Source organism: Apiospora kogelbergensis (genome assembly GCF_038363985.1).
Source record: "Apiospora kogelbergensis strain CBS 113332 chromosome Unknown utg000005l_segment0_segment0, whole genome shotgun sequence".
Classification (NCBI taxonomy): domain Eukaryota; kingdom Fungi; phylum Ascomycota; class Sordariomycetes; order Amphisphaeriales; family Apiosporaceae; genus Apiospora; species Apiospora kogelbergensis.
Window position 1 is genome coordinate 1,148,260 of NW_027117422.1, and position 11,985 is coordinate 1,160,244.

Here is an 11,985-nt window from a genome sequence, read left to right on the forward strand (position 1 = left end):
TAGGAATAAACGAGCGTCGGGTATAAGAGTGAACACGTCTCGACGATAGGATGTAATGCTGCTAATGTTTAGTGGAATCACGAGGCGTGTCAGCTCTTTTAGGAGGCTGAGCCAGGAAATAGCAGGTTGTCGTAATAATACCCAACAAGGCGCGAAGGTAGCGGGGCACACTGGGCGTTAGTTATTCTTAGCATGCATTTGTATTTCGTCGGATCCGCTCAGTGAGGTGTCCAGACTCAGGCACGGTGTTAGTGTTGGTGTTGTCGGGCATTAGGCGAATTTCTTTCGTTGTTGCAGGTGAACAATCCCTGGAAGATACGTAGGCGGAATGGTCGTCTTGTCGAAAAGCTGTGGTCGCCGTATGGGTCTTCTGCCATGTGTGTTACGCGGCCACCGAGCATCCAGGGAAATTGAAGGATAACAAAGTCAATTGACGGACACCAGGTAGGTCTGCTCTAGGTCAAATGGCCATTCACTCACATCAATGGGATCTGCTTGTTTTAATATGTGCAAGCAGCCAGTGTGCAAGTATATAGAGAGAGAGAGAGAGCCCTGGTCTGCGTTGAATGTTGATCATGTCTTAGGTTTGCTTGGCATGCCAGACACGCTGGGCGCAAGTTGCTTTTTCTTTTGGAACCACTCCGTACCATGTGCCATAGGAGGGTTGAAAGATGCAACGTCGGAGATGTTTTACTTCAGCGCATTCCGGCCAGAAGCCCAAGGCTACTGCTAACCATGACTCCTATTTCCATGATGGACACTTCATCCTTTATTCTGGCAAGTGAGGCGCTAAAATTGCTCGCCAAATATAACATATTCTTAAGAGCGTACTGCACAAGCAGAGTTTTTCAAACATGATTCACTTGTTCGCCCTTGGGGTACAAACAAATATCCGATCCCGTTGCCCGGCGAAGAGCGATTATTGTCCCGATGTTGAGCATATCACAGCCCTAGATTTGGTGCTGTGACGTAGCCCAGGCAAGCACACAATGAACGCACATAAGATATAAGCACCGAACCTCATGATCAGCATGGACACAGCACGTGGCAAATCCTATCTTGGCATGATCTTGGGTAACTCGACATGGAGGCTGACGTGAAGGCCGGTTGTGCACTCGTGAATTCAAGCTTCCGTATCGGCCGCCGGCACTCATGGCCAGGCCAGGACCAAAAGGGCGGGCCGCTAGCGTTCAGAAAGAAGTACATACAGTAGATGGTAAAGTACGGCGCAGCGGCGGCTTTCGGGTGCAGGGGTCAAGTTAACATCGTACGACAATGTAAGTGCATTTTGTAGCTTAACCGTTAGTACCTCTCGCCGATTCGACGACAAGATTTGGTCCATTAATCACTTATTATTTCTCATTGACTGCACCTGATCGATCACAGCAGTCCTCTTGCGCAACCTACCCCGACAGCATCACCCACATATTCCCGTCTAATTCATCGCCATGAACAACGTAAGCCACCCCTCTGGATGCATATCAGCACCGTCGAGCAGATTGGAGCTAACGCACTTATAGGTCAAGTCTTTCTGGTCCGTTACCCCGTCGCTCTTTGCATGCGCCCCTCGTTTACTATCTTATTCTGATGTCCTAACGATCAATTCTACAGGCTCGGCTGGGGCTCTCTCTGCGTTGGTAAGAACCATTGACATATCGCATCACCTTCTTAGTCTGTGCTAATTGATTTCCACAGCCGGAGGGGGTGCTTATTACTTTGCGAAGAGGGAGATCAACGCCGGCAGAGCTGCTAAGCTTGAGGAGCAGCGCCGGAAGAAGCAGATGATCGAGTCCATGGAGTACGGTCAGAACGTCCCCAGCCACCCGATTTCCTCGTCTACGATGGGCGCCGGCAACTCTACATATGCCTCGACCTCACCACGAACCGATCCGACTGGCTCTCCCAGCCAAGAGGCCAGCGGCGACCCCGCCCCAACGAGACACGCCCCTAGCACAGAAGGCCAGCGAGTACTGGAGAAGAGCAAATATGAGAGTAGCGCACCCTTCAAAAGTCCAAAGGGCGACAGGTTCTCGTAACGAACTGTGGGACAATAGGATCGGGGACTTCGCGGAATCTTTCCCAGGCGTTTCTATAGCAAGTGCCCAAGATTGGCCATCAATCCTTGCCATGTTCTATGGCCACTGTACACTACCAAGCAACGGACTCTTTTCAGTTAACGATTACGACTCTGGGCTTTGAGAACAATAAAACATTCATCTCTCTAAGTTATGGCAATTGAGCGTGTTAGTTACGGGCAAAGGGGTGGATTCTGCTTTCATCATGCACTCCATACTAGCATTGGAGCCTTGCCATCAGCATGGTGCAAGAAAGGGATGTGTAGAGAATGGTTGCTCTTGTTTGGTTATTGCACGAGATAACGTCATCAAGCCCTTTTGCCATTTTGTCACAGCTCGAAGGGCAGCAAATTACAGTGGATCTCTTTCTGGGTTCTGCCGATTGATTGGTCGGCGATTTCCAGGGACCTACCTAGGGAAACTTAATGGCTAAAGGGCTAGAGGGCCAGTAATTCAGCCCGTTGCGACGAGGCTGGCTTGTTTCTGTTACTACTTCATATCAACAGTGGTCTTCAATTTACCTTCTACCACACCAAGACAACCAGGTTTCGCGACCAACCGCCTAGTCTGGTGTCTCCTCGCCCTTATACCCGCCAAAATGGCGTCGCCTCAACTTGCGATTGCCAAAGTCTCCTTCTCGGCTATCCTCCTCCGTCAGGACCCAATCTCCTGCCCTCGCAGTGAAATTGACGCCTTCTTCAGCCTCCTCGACGCGACATTGTCGCGGTGCTCTCCAGTCAATGTCCAGGTTTGAGCAACACAATCTTTGCGTCACTGGTGTTAGGTGCGACTGCTAAACAGTCGTCACAATTTATAGCAAAGCAAGCAATGGATGCTGAAGTATGTGGTGGCATCACCTGCTAGGGTCGCCGCCCTGGGCAAATATCTGATGGCCTTGTCCAAGTCCTTTACCGCAGATGTCGCGACTAGCAGAGCCGCTCGCGAGACTTCGTCCCGGCGAAAACGGCTGCATGTGCTGTATGTGTTGAGCGATATCATCCATCACGTAACCATACGGCAGCGCCAAGATGATTTCGCTTCCGGCCTCGAGCCCTTCATCCCTGGCTTGGTGGAGGCTGCGGCCGGCTATTCAAACAGCCCAAACCAAATGAAGAAAGTCCTAGAATTGATCACTTTGTGGAGTGAGAGGGACTATTTCATGCCATCCTTCATCAGCCAACTGGAGTCTGTGGCCAAGGAAGCACCTACTTCGCAAGCTTCTGCGACGAACGCCGGCGGCAACTCATATGGCACAACTACGAAGCTGGCTAAAGAAGCTCCTTTCATCATGCCATCAATGCATGGTGATCCGAGTGTGCCTTGGTACGATCTTCCTGCTGCCAACTGGCTGCCCGTTATTGAACCAAACTCGTCGAGGCCTATGAACCCGTCAATGATCAAGCCTTTACAGCTAGCCCCAGGACCCGCCGACAAGGCCCTAGCTAGGGCAGTGCAAGACCTACTTGATAGTGTGGACAAGATATATGGCGAAGATACACAATTGGGCGAAGATCACCCGGAGGACATCGATCAGTTAGGGCAGAGGATCGTTGTGGACGAGATCACAAGAGATGTCCTTGATGGCGAGACGTACTACGGCTGGTCACGCAACTTCTGTGACAAGATGAAGAAACGACGAAACCGGCCACAAAACGGGTCGAGTGAAGACAATCGCGGCCGGAGCCAATCTCGTTCACAGTCCAGGAGCATAAGTCGGAGTTCCTCGGGGCCAGCGTTCAAGAGGCGGCGCACGTCAGACAGTCCTCGCAGCCGAGGCGGGAGTCCCAATCGACGCCGAAGCTACAGCAGAGAACGACGCGCTTGTCGTTCATACAGCGATTCGCGGTCGCCTTCACCACGCCGCACCTCGCGATCTCCGTCGCCGCAACGAGGGCCCAGCGGCCTACCCGCTCGGCCTCCTGTCTATGATGCTGCCAATAACGGTAGCTTTCCAGGGCATATGCCACACCCGCTACCACCACAGCCGCATCCTGCTTTCCCCAACTTCCCTGCCACTTTTCCCGTACCGCCGCCGCCGCCGCCTAACTGGACTGGCCCGTGGCCTCCCCCGCCACCTCTGCCACCAGCAATGGGTGGTGGTCCTGGTGCTCCTCCTCGGCCCTGGATTCAAGGTGCTCCGGCTTGGAAAAACTCGGCATCACCACCTCCGCCTCCAATGGGCCAGAATCCGTATCCAAATCATGGTGGCGGCTTTCAGTATGGCCGTGGTGACGGAGGCTATAGAGGTGGAAGAGGTGGTTGGAGAGGTGGTCGGGGAAACTGGTGAGGGCCTACTTTGCACGGCAGCGCCAGACTCTGAAATATAGGAGTATGGCTACCTGCGGGTTGGCCATTCTAGTGTATTTTTAAGTACTTAAAATTTGTATTGTGGTCTATCGGGACTGTTTTCTACTGGGCCTCATAGATGCCACCCGGTAATCGAACAACGAACAGTTCAATCATTATATGAGGTTCCATTCCGATACGTGATTCGATTCCATGTACGAATCAACGTAAGGTCTGAAAACAAAAACGTGAATATACAGCTCGTTTGGGTAAATTCATGGAATCAGGTGGTATTTAAGGTAAAGGTGCCGCATTTTTCGTACCAATACACTACTTTCCGACCTCTTTAGTCCATATCTGCATCTTCTTGGCCTCCAGGTAACGGCCCGAGCCCGAGGTCAAATCTCGATCTGTCGTCGTCCATGGTGCTGTTATTATCCATCTCGTCGTCATCTCGATCCTCGTCGTCATCTCCACTAGCACCGTCACTTAAATCGGTATCGAGCACGAGCTGCCAAGGATCCTCGTCTTGGGCCAGCGGCGTCATATTTGCACTGTCGCCGCCGGCAGCGCTAGGTCCAGGCGACATGGTCTCCGCATCGTCGTCATATCCGAATTTGTCCTCTCTCGTCTTGCGTCGCTTTTCCGACCGCTCACTGAAGCCGAGGGCGGTATACGGGTCACGGTACTGGCTCAGGGGCGGTGCCTGTACCGCATGCCCTCAAGCCCGCTGATGTCCTCCATGCCGTACAGCAGCGATTGGATGGTGATGCCGGGGCGGACCCCGACAGCCTGTACGTCCGGGTACTCGTTCAGCTTCTTGAGGAGGTGCGCAGTGTATAGGAAGCCCTTCTTTTTGGGGTTGTCGTCGTCGTAGCCGTAACGGCCGGCCTGGATGGCGATCATGCGCGCCTTCATGTAGGCCTTGACCTTGTACCAGAACGCCATGGGCCAGAACCCGCCCTCGGTGATGTCACATTCGTCCAGAACGGGCGCCTTTTCAATCAGGTCGAGGAGGACCGGGTCCGTGATGTCGCAGACCTGCCAAAACTTGCCGTTCGTACAGAAGCTCTCGCCATTCCACTTGTGGCTGACTGCGATGTCCTCACCGGTCAGGCGGCTCGACTGTCCCTGCCGAATCTTGCTCATTTTGGGCAGCTGATGTAGCTTGAAGGCAAGTGTCTGGAATGGACGGTACTTGGGGTCCTTCCGGGGATCGACTCCATACTTGACAACGGCATCTCGCCACGGACCACCTTTGAATTGGTAGCCGACCGTGGCGATGGCGATCTTGAGATGAGTATCAACGGCCAGTGGCCCGACTCGGTTAGCCAGGGCACGCCGAGTCCAAATCGGCCGCTCCTCCAATGCCTCTTTGACTCTGACAACGAGTTCCGGAGGCACCTGCTCCAGGTCTTTCTCCATGGGTCTAAGGGGCTTATTGGGAACGGGGTACGCATTGTAAGCAATGTAGTGTCCATAGGCGATCCTCTTCCTATTGATGTTGAAAACTATGGGTTTGCCTGTTGCGTCTTGTCCCTCTGCACGGACGAAAGGGTTCTGGTCATAAAAGTAGTTGAAAGGAACTACCTTATCTGTAAAGTGAGGTGGTGGGATAATCTCTTGACCAGATTCTAGCTTGAGGTCAGGATCGAGCTTGAAGTCCTTTAATTTTGAGACTAGCATGGTGAAGTTAGCTGATGTAGCATGAAAAGTGGAAAGACAACATACGCTGTAAAGGCATAAGATGCTCTGCTAAATTTGACATGAAAGGGAAGTCCTCGGTTGCGAACTGGAAGTCAGCCAAACCACGATACCGATGGGTCACCTTGACTGAACCAACAGCTTCGACATGATACTGGTCTGCATTATCTTGCATCTTACGAAGCAGTATCCTCGGGTTGTCTTGGCGGGCTACTGAACGCACTTGTTGCGCCAGATCTACTACGTTGTGGTCCTGAGAGTCATCGTCGACAAAGGGCTGGTCAGTCCCACGCTTTCTCCTACGGCCTGTCCGTCTTGGCACCGTAATTTTCAGCAAAACGTTGTTAGTTGCCGCGCCATGGGAGATGATGGGCTTGGAGGTGAGCGACTCTGGACGAAGCCATAACGGTAAGATTGAACGCTCAGGGTCCGGCCGGTTGACAAGCTACAATTACCAGAGTTAGGAGACGTTAGCAGCCAGAAGATAGGGGCAACGACGATGGCTGCTGGAGCGAGATGCACAGCAGCCTTGCTTACCTTTTGGAATTTGGGATTCGATCCAAACGACTTGATACCTCTATCGAGGTCCTGGATTATACACGGATGCTCAATTGCGATGACTTTTCTTGTGGGAACCTCATATACAGGAGCGATATTGTCGTCTTCCGTGCGAGGTTGATTCGGAAACAAGTCCTCCAGGCCCAACATGTTTGCGGAGTGTAACAGAACTAGAAATGAGGCTGCAACGTTGAGGGTTTCCCTGGGTGTTGTCAACCTCGTGGGAGCCCTGATCTGCTGGAGAAATCTTTCAAGCTCTTGACCCCACTTGTCGATGTTTGTTTGCCTGCTGAAGTTACAGTCACCGATAATATCCCCAACACATCGGCAGATACTTCCAGTCAAGCACCCAAGCGATCAGATATGCCGACGGGTGTTGTAGCAGCTTGTCTAGAGATATCTTGTAAAGACCCCAAAGAGCACAAGGCACAAGTTCGTCGTCACAGAATATTCAAACTTATTCTCAGATGAATACAAGTGTAGATGTAATCTTATCAGGGCCACTACAATGATGTATAGGAGATGTTGGGCAGGATGATTGATGCAGTTGTACCAGTCAGATGCCAGTGCGCATTACTTATTGGATACCAACGGGTGGCAGGTGGGCGGTTCCCTTCAAGGGAAACAGTCACCGGTAGCTGACACCTGGCGGCAGCTGCCAAGATCTGGAAATCGAGAAAAGGAATAAACTCCAAGCCTTTGGTGATATATGTATAACCTGGCCTGTCTACGACAACTTAGCTTGTTCATGAGCGTCCCTGAGCGAGGACACTTACAACGAATCTACTTCACTAAGCAAGCAGCATGGGCTTGAACTACTTGAGCTTGGACAAGCACGTGCTATACATCCCCTGACCGCCATGTGGTTGGAATCCTGCAAAGAACATTAAAGCCTGACGCATAGGTACCCAAGTAGAGTGACAAGTTGCTAGAGTAGGTAGCTCATTTTCTAACCTAGCCCTCCACCAGATCCCGATTGATAGCGACGGTGCAAAGCATTTAACAAGTGAGGCTTCCAGAATCCAGGGACGACCCAACTGCGGATTCGATCGTGGAGGCTAACTAATTAGTCCACACGGAGCCCTTCCATCAGCCAAGCCGGGCATGCTTCTGCGCAGAGACTGTCAGACTTCGCAGCTATATGTATGAGTGAGTATGTAGCAAGAGGTCGGTGTAGACGACCTTGGTACAGACCTAACCAAGTGCTTTCCTTACCTTCGGGCCATGCAGTCTACAGTCCAAAGGGCGAATAAAGGCCCTGTTTGAACAAACACCGAAGGAAGGGCAACAACTCCTGAGTCCTGACTCCTGGGAGCATCTGGCCGTCCACCCCGAGATGCATACATAAGAGGTGCCATACTTGTACATATCGAATGGTGTTGTGCATATTGTGCATGTACATACGTCAACAAAGTGGAGTACTGGGGACTCGACGAAGGATAAGGACGGCACATGAGCTGGGTGCTTGGGCCACTGCGAAGACTCTCCTGCAAATTGACGAGTTTCTGCATCGTTAGCGTTGGCGGGCCTCACCTGTTGATTCTCGAGGCACGAAGGCACGCAGCCAAAGAGCCAGGGACAGGGCCATGCCCCGCAATACATCGCCCATGCCACCCCCCTCCCAGCCTTCAGTGCATCGAACTGGACCTCTCCCTCCAATTTGATGGGTGACCTGCCTGCCTGTATCAAGGAGTGTATGTAATCTGTAGGTAAAGGAGGTAAGATATGTCTGTGTTGATTGCCCCAAATGGCAAACAGGCTATGCATTCGTGTTTGAGGCGGCGATGGAAATCTGGCAATCTGAGAATATCGTTCGATTTTTTTTTTTTCCTTTTGATGCTACATCCATACCTTAATCTGATTGTACTGTACCTGGTTGGATAGATGCAGCGGCCTATGATCTGATTGATGCGCCCTCTAGCTGCATGGCCAAACAATAACCGATCAGTGCTGCTGGGTGCGGCACTGGCACTGGCACTGGCTACTACTGTGCAAGGTGTGCTTTGGATTTGCCCAACATTAGCACCATCCAGTCCAGCCTCGTTTACCACGGGCGGTAGCTTAGCTCGTAGCTCGAGGAGAGACTGAGCCGGACTGGACACTGGGACACTGGAAGACTGGAAGACTGGACGACGGCAGAAACAGAGTGCAGAGGGCGAGAGCCCGCGAGCCCGCGCAAAGCACCAAAGCACGGTGTACCCCTTCCACTTTCCCCTTCCCACATCAACATCATCCCGCTTGCCAATCCATCCCATCCCCTGGATCGCCAACTTCAACTGCTGCATTGCCCTTCTCCACACCACTTTCCAATCGTAAACCTCTCATCTCCGCAGGCGACACGTCTTGGTCTCGAAAGTTTTTGGTCTATTGGCGTGTCGGGTCTCATTGTCATGGTTTATCAGGCCTGACATTCAATTGGTCTCTTTTCTACAAACAACCATCGCCCGTCGACACAAGCCGGCTTGCCTCCCTCTTTCCCCATCGCAATAATTGGAGCTTAGGGTGCGACTGATCCTCGACACTGCCGCATTGAACCCCTTGTCCATCCCGCTACACCTGCTGCTGCGCTGCTACCACTTCCCATCGTCAACACGTCGCCCAGCACGCCGCAGATAATTTGTACAAAACCACGGGAGCGAGAAAGCGATCGGACGACCAATTCGACACGGAATTCTGCGATAGCTAGCAACCGAACTGCTGGGTCCAGACTGTTGTTATTGTGCACCACACACCGGCTCAGCCCCCGCTTTCATTTTACTTGACTAAACTTGGCGCACGTCGGCTTTCGCTGTGGAAGCAGCTTCCTCAACCACCAAGAGTCGACAAGTTGTTCACTGGGGCTACGAGCGAGTCCTGACAAAAGGGGCGGAGGCCATATATGGAGGCCAAGATGAAGCGATTCAGCCAGAGAGTGGTAAGTGGCCATCGACTTGATTTGTTTACCGCGTTGATTGCATCATCGACTCCTGCAAAACAACCACGTCCGTAAGGCCGCGAGTGCTAACCTTGTATCTCCGTCACGCAGTTGTCTCGGGGGAAAAGCGACAGCAAGTCATCCAAGAAGAATAAGGACTCCAAGGATGGCACTGCCTCGCCTTCGGGCAGTTCTAGGGAAACGCAGTCGCCAGTCCTCACGCCCACTTCTTCGACGTCGACCCTGAATGATATTCGCAACAAGCCCCTTCCACCCAACACCGCTGGCGACCACGGCAGCCCAGCAGGGGCCCAAGCAGCCGGCCAAGGAAATGGCGGTGATAGATTCAACAGCGGTCCTTCTCCCAATGGTGCTGGGACACCCAATAGACAAGGCGGACTACCACCCACAGTGGTTATTAGCCCCAGCGCACCTGTAAGTCTCATATAGATTGTGTTCGGTGCCTAACCGTAACTGACATGTCTTCGCGATACCAGCATGTTCCGCCGCCGGGCGCCGCTGAGACGATGCCTCACGATCTAGCACCCCCAAAGGCTGGTCAGAAGTCTCTCATGTTTGATCGCCTCCACCAGACCCCGAAGGATGTCCCCGAGGGCTTGCGCACACCGAAGAGACAGCATTCGTCCCGGTTCGATATCTCCCCCAGCGAGAGCTGGAAAAGCTCCCCGGCTTCCACGAAGTGCCGCCGAATCGCCGCCAAGAGTTGTTCATGCAAAAGATCGACCAATGCAACGTCATCTTCGACTTCAACGATGCTAGCGGTGATATGAAATCCAAGGAAATCAAGCGTCTCGCTCTGCACGAGCTGCTGGACTACGTGGCCAACAACCGCCAGGTCATTACGGAGCCTATGTATCCCCGTGTTGTCGAGATGTTCGCGAAGAACCTGTTTCGCCCTATCCCTCCGCCCATGAATCCCCAAGGGGAGGCATTCGACCCCGAGGAAGACGAGCCTGTTCTGGAGGTGGCTTGGCCGCATATCCAGGTTGTGTACGAGTTCTTCTTGCGATTCATCGAAAGTCAAGACTTCAACACCAACATCGCCAAGGCCTACATCGACCACAGCTTCGTCCTGCAGCTACTGGAGCTCTTCGATTCAGAAGACCCGCGCGAGCGCGACTTCCTCAAGACTACCCTGCATCGTATATATGGCAAATTCCTGAACCTTCGATCTTTCATTCGTCGATCCATCAACAACGTCTTCTTCCAATTTATCTATGAAACCGAGCGATTCAACGGAATTGCTGAGCTGCTCGAGATCTTGGGTTCCATCATCAACGGGTTTGCCCTGCCCTTAAAGGAGGAACACAAGCTGTTCCTTACCAGGGTCCTTCTTCCGCTCCACAAGGTCAAGAGCCTCAGCATGTACCATCCCCAGCTGGCCTACTGTATCGTCCAGTTCCTCGAGAAGGACGCATCGTTGACGGAGGAAGTGGTCCTGGGTCTGCTGCGATATTGGCCCAAGGTCAACAGTACAAAGGAGGTCATGTTCCTCAACGAAGTAGAAGACATCTTCGAGGTTATGGACCCTGCGGAGTTTGCCAAAGTCCAAGAGCCGTTGTTTCACCAACTTGCGAAGTCGGTGGCCAGCCCCCATTTCCAAGTGGCCGAGCGTGCGCTATACTTCTGGAACAACGAGTATTTCTGCAACCTCGTAAGCGACAACGTCGAGATTATTTTGCCTATCATGTTCGCTCCGTTATACGAGAACTCAAAAGGTCATTGGAACAGGTAAGACACCCAATCCCTCACTTTGTATGGTCAGATAACTAACCCGACCTTGACAGGACGATTCACGGCATGGTCTATAACGCCATGAAACTGTTTATGGAAATCAACCCTCAGCTCTTCGATGACTGTTCTCACGAATACACCGAGAACCAGAACAATGCTGCGGCAAGGGAGGCGATGCGGGACCGGAAGTGGGCTGCGCTTAAGGACCAAGCCAGTAAGAGGAAGCCCTCCAATGGCGTGGCGGAGGTTGACCCGCAAAGTGAGGATAACCAGAAACGACTTGACTCGTTGAAGCTCGACGGAGACAAAAGAGATCGGCTACCAGCTGGCCATGAGCGGCAGACCTCGGTAGGCTCATCCAGAAGCGGACGTTGATTTGGTGATTTCGGTCAATTTCTTCACGTGCCTTCTTCTACTTTCTTCTTCATGATAGACCTTTCTAAGCGATTATGACACTGGTCACGGCCGTGGTTCGGCTGGACCCTGGAGACACTACACATACAATCATGACTACTTGCATTTATGAAGCACCTCTCCCATCCGGCAGTCCTGTGCTGTGCCATGTTCGAGGGTCCAACTCTGTTAACCACCTCCCTCTCTACATAGGATTCTGCTGCGATGGTCACTGATACTGGCGACAATCCGGAAGACGCTTCGCCCGACGAAGCTCAAGCTACTGCAATAGCAGCGTAA

General features: G+C 52.4%; 4 protein-coding genes across 4 annotated transcripts; 3 read left to right on the top strand and 1 right to left on the bottom strand.

Annotated features, from left to right (window-relative positions):
* Positions 1-1,448: 1,448 nt before the first annotated feature.
* On the top strand, positions 1,449-2,036 carry PG998_006950 (uncharacterized protein; the record flags this gene model as incomplete). Its single annotated transcript, XM_066873766.1, has 4 exons — positions 1,449-1,457; positions 1,521-1,534; positions 1,612-1,637; positions 1,696-2,036. 4 exons carry the CDS (start codon positions 1,449-1,451, stop codon positions 2,034-2,036), a joined length of 390 nt encoding a protein of 129 aa, XP_066729711.1.
* Positions 2,037-2,673: 637 nt separating this feature from the next.
* PG998_006951 (uncharacterized protein) lies at positions 2,674-4,402 on the top strand (the record flags this gene model as incomplete). Its single annotated transcript, XM_066873767.1, has 3 exons — positions 2,674-2,823; positions 2,893-3,787; positions 3,846-4,402. 3 exons carry the CDS (start codon positions 2,674-2,676, stop codon positions 4,400-4,402), a joined length of 1,602 nt encoding a protein of 533 aa, XP_066729712.1.
* Positions 4,403-4,707: 305 nt separating this feature from the next.
* On the bottom strand, positions 4,708-6,773 carry PG998_006952 (Transcription factor tau subunit sfc1; the record flags this gene model as incomplete). The annotated part of the gene is made up of 4 exons (XM_066873768.1): positions 4,708-5,017; positions 5,074-6,040; positions 6,093-6,510; positions 6,603-6,773. The coding sequence occupies 4 exons, from the start codon at positions 6,771-6,773 to the stop codon at positions 4,708-4,710; spliced, it is 1,866 nt and encodes a 621-aa protein (XP_066729713.1).
* Positions 6,774-9,513: 2,740 nt separating this feature from the next.
* On the top strand, positions 9,514-11,985 carry PG998_006953 (uncharacterized protein; the record flags this gene model as incomplete). Its single annotated transcript, XM_066873769.1, has 6 exons — positions 9,514-9,537; positions 9,649-9,972; positions 10,035-10,095; positions 10,140-11,289; positions 11,346-11,640; positions 11,899-11,985. The coding sequence occupies 6 exons, from the start codon at positions 9,514-9,516 to the stop codon at positions 11,983-11,985; spliced, it is 1,941 nt and encodes a 646-aa protein (XP_066729714.1).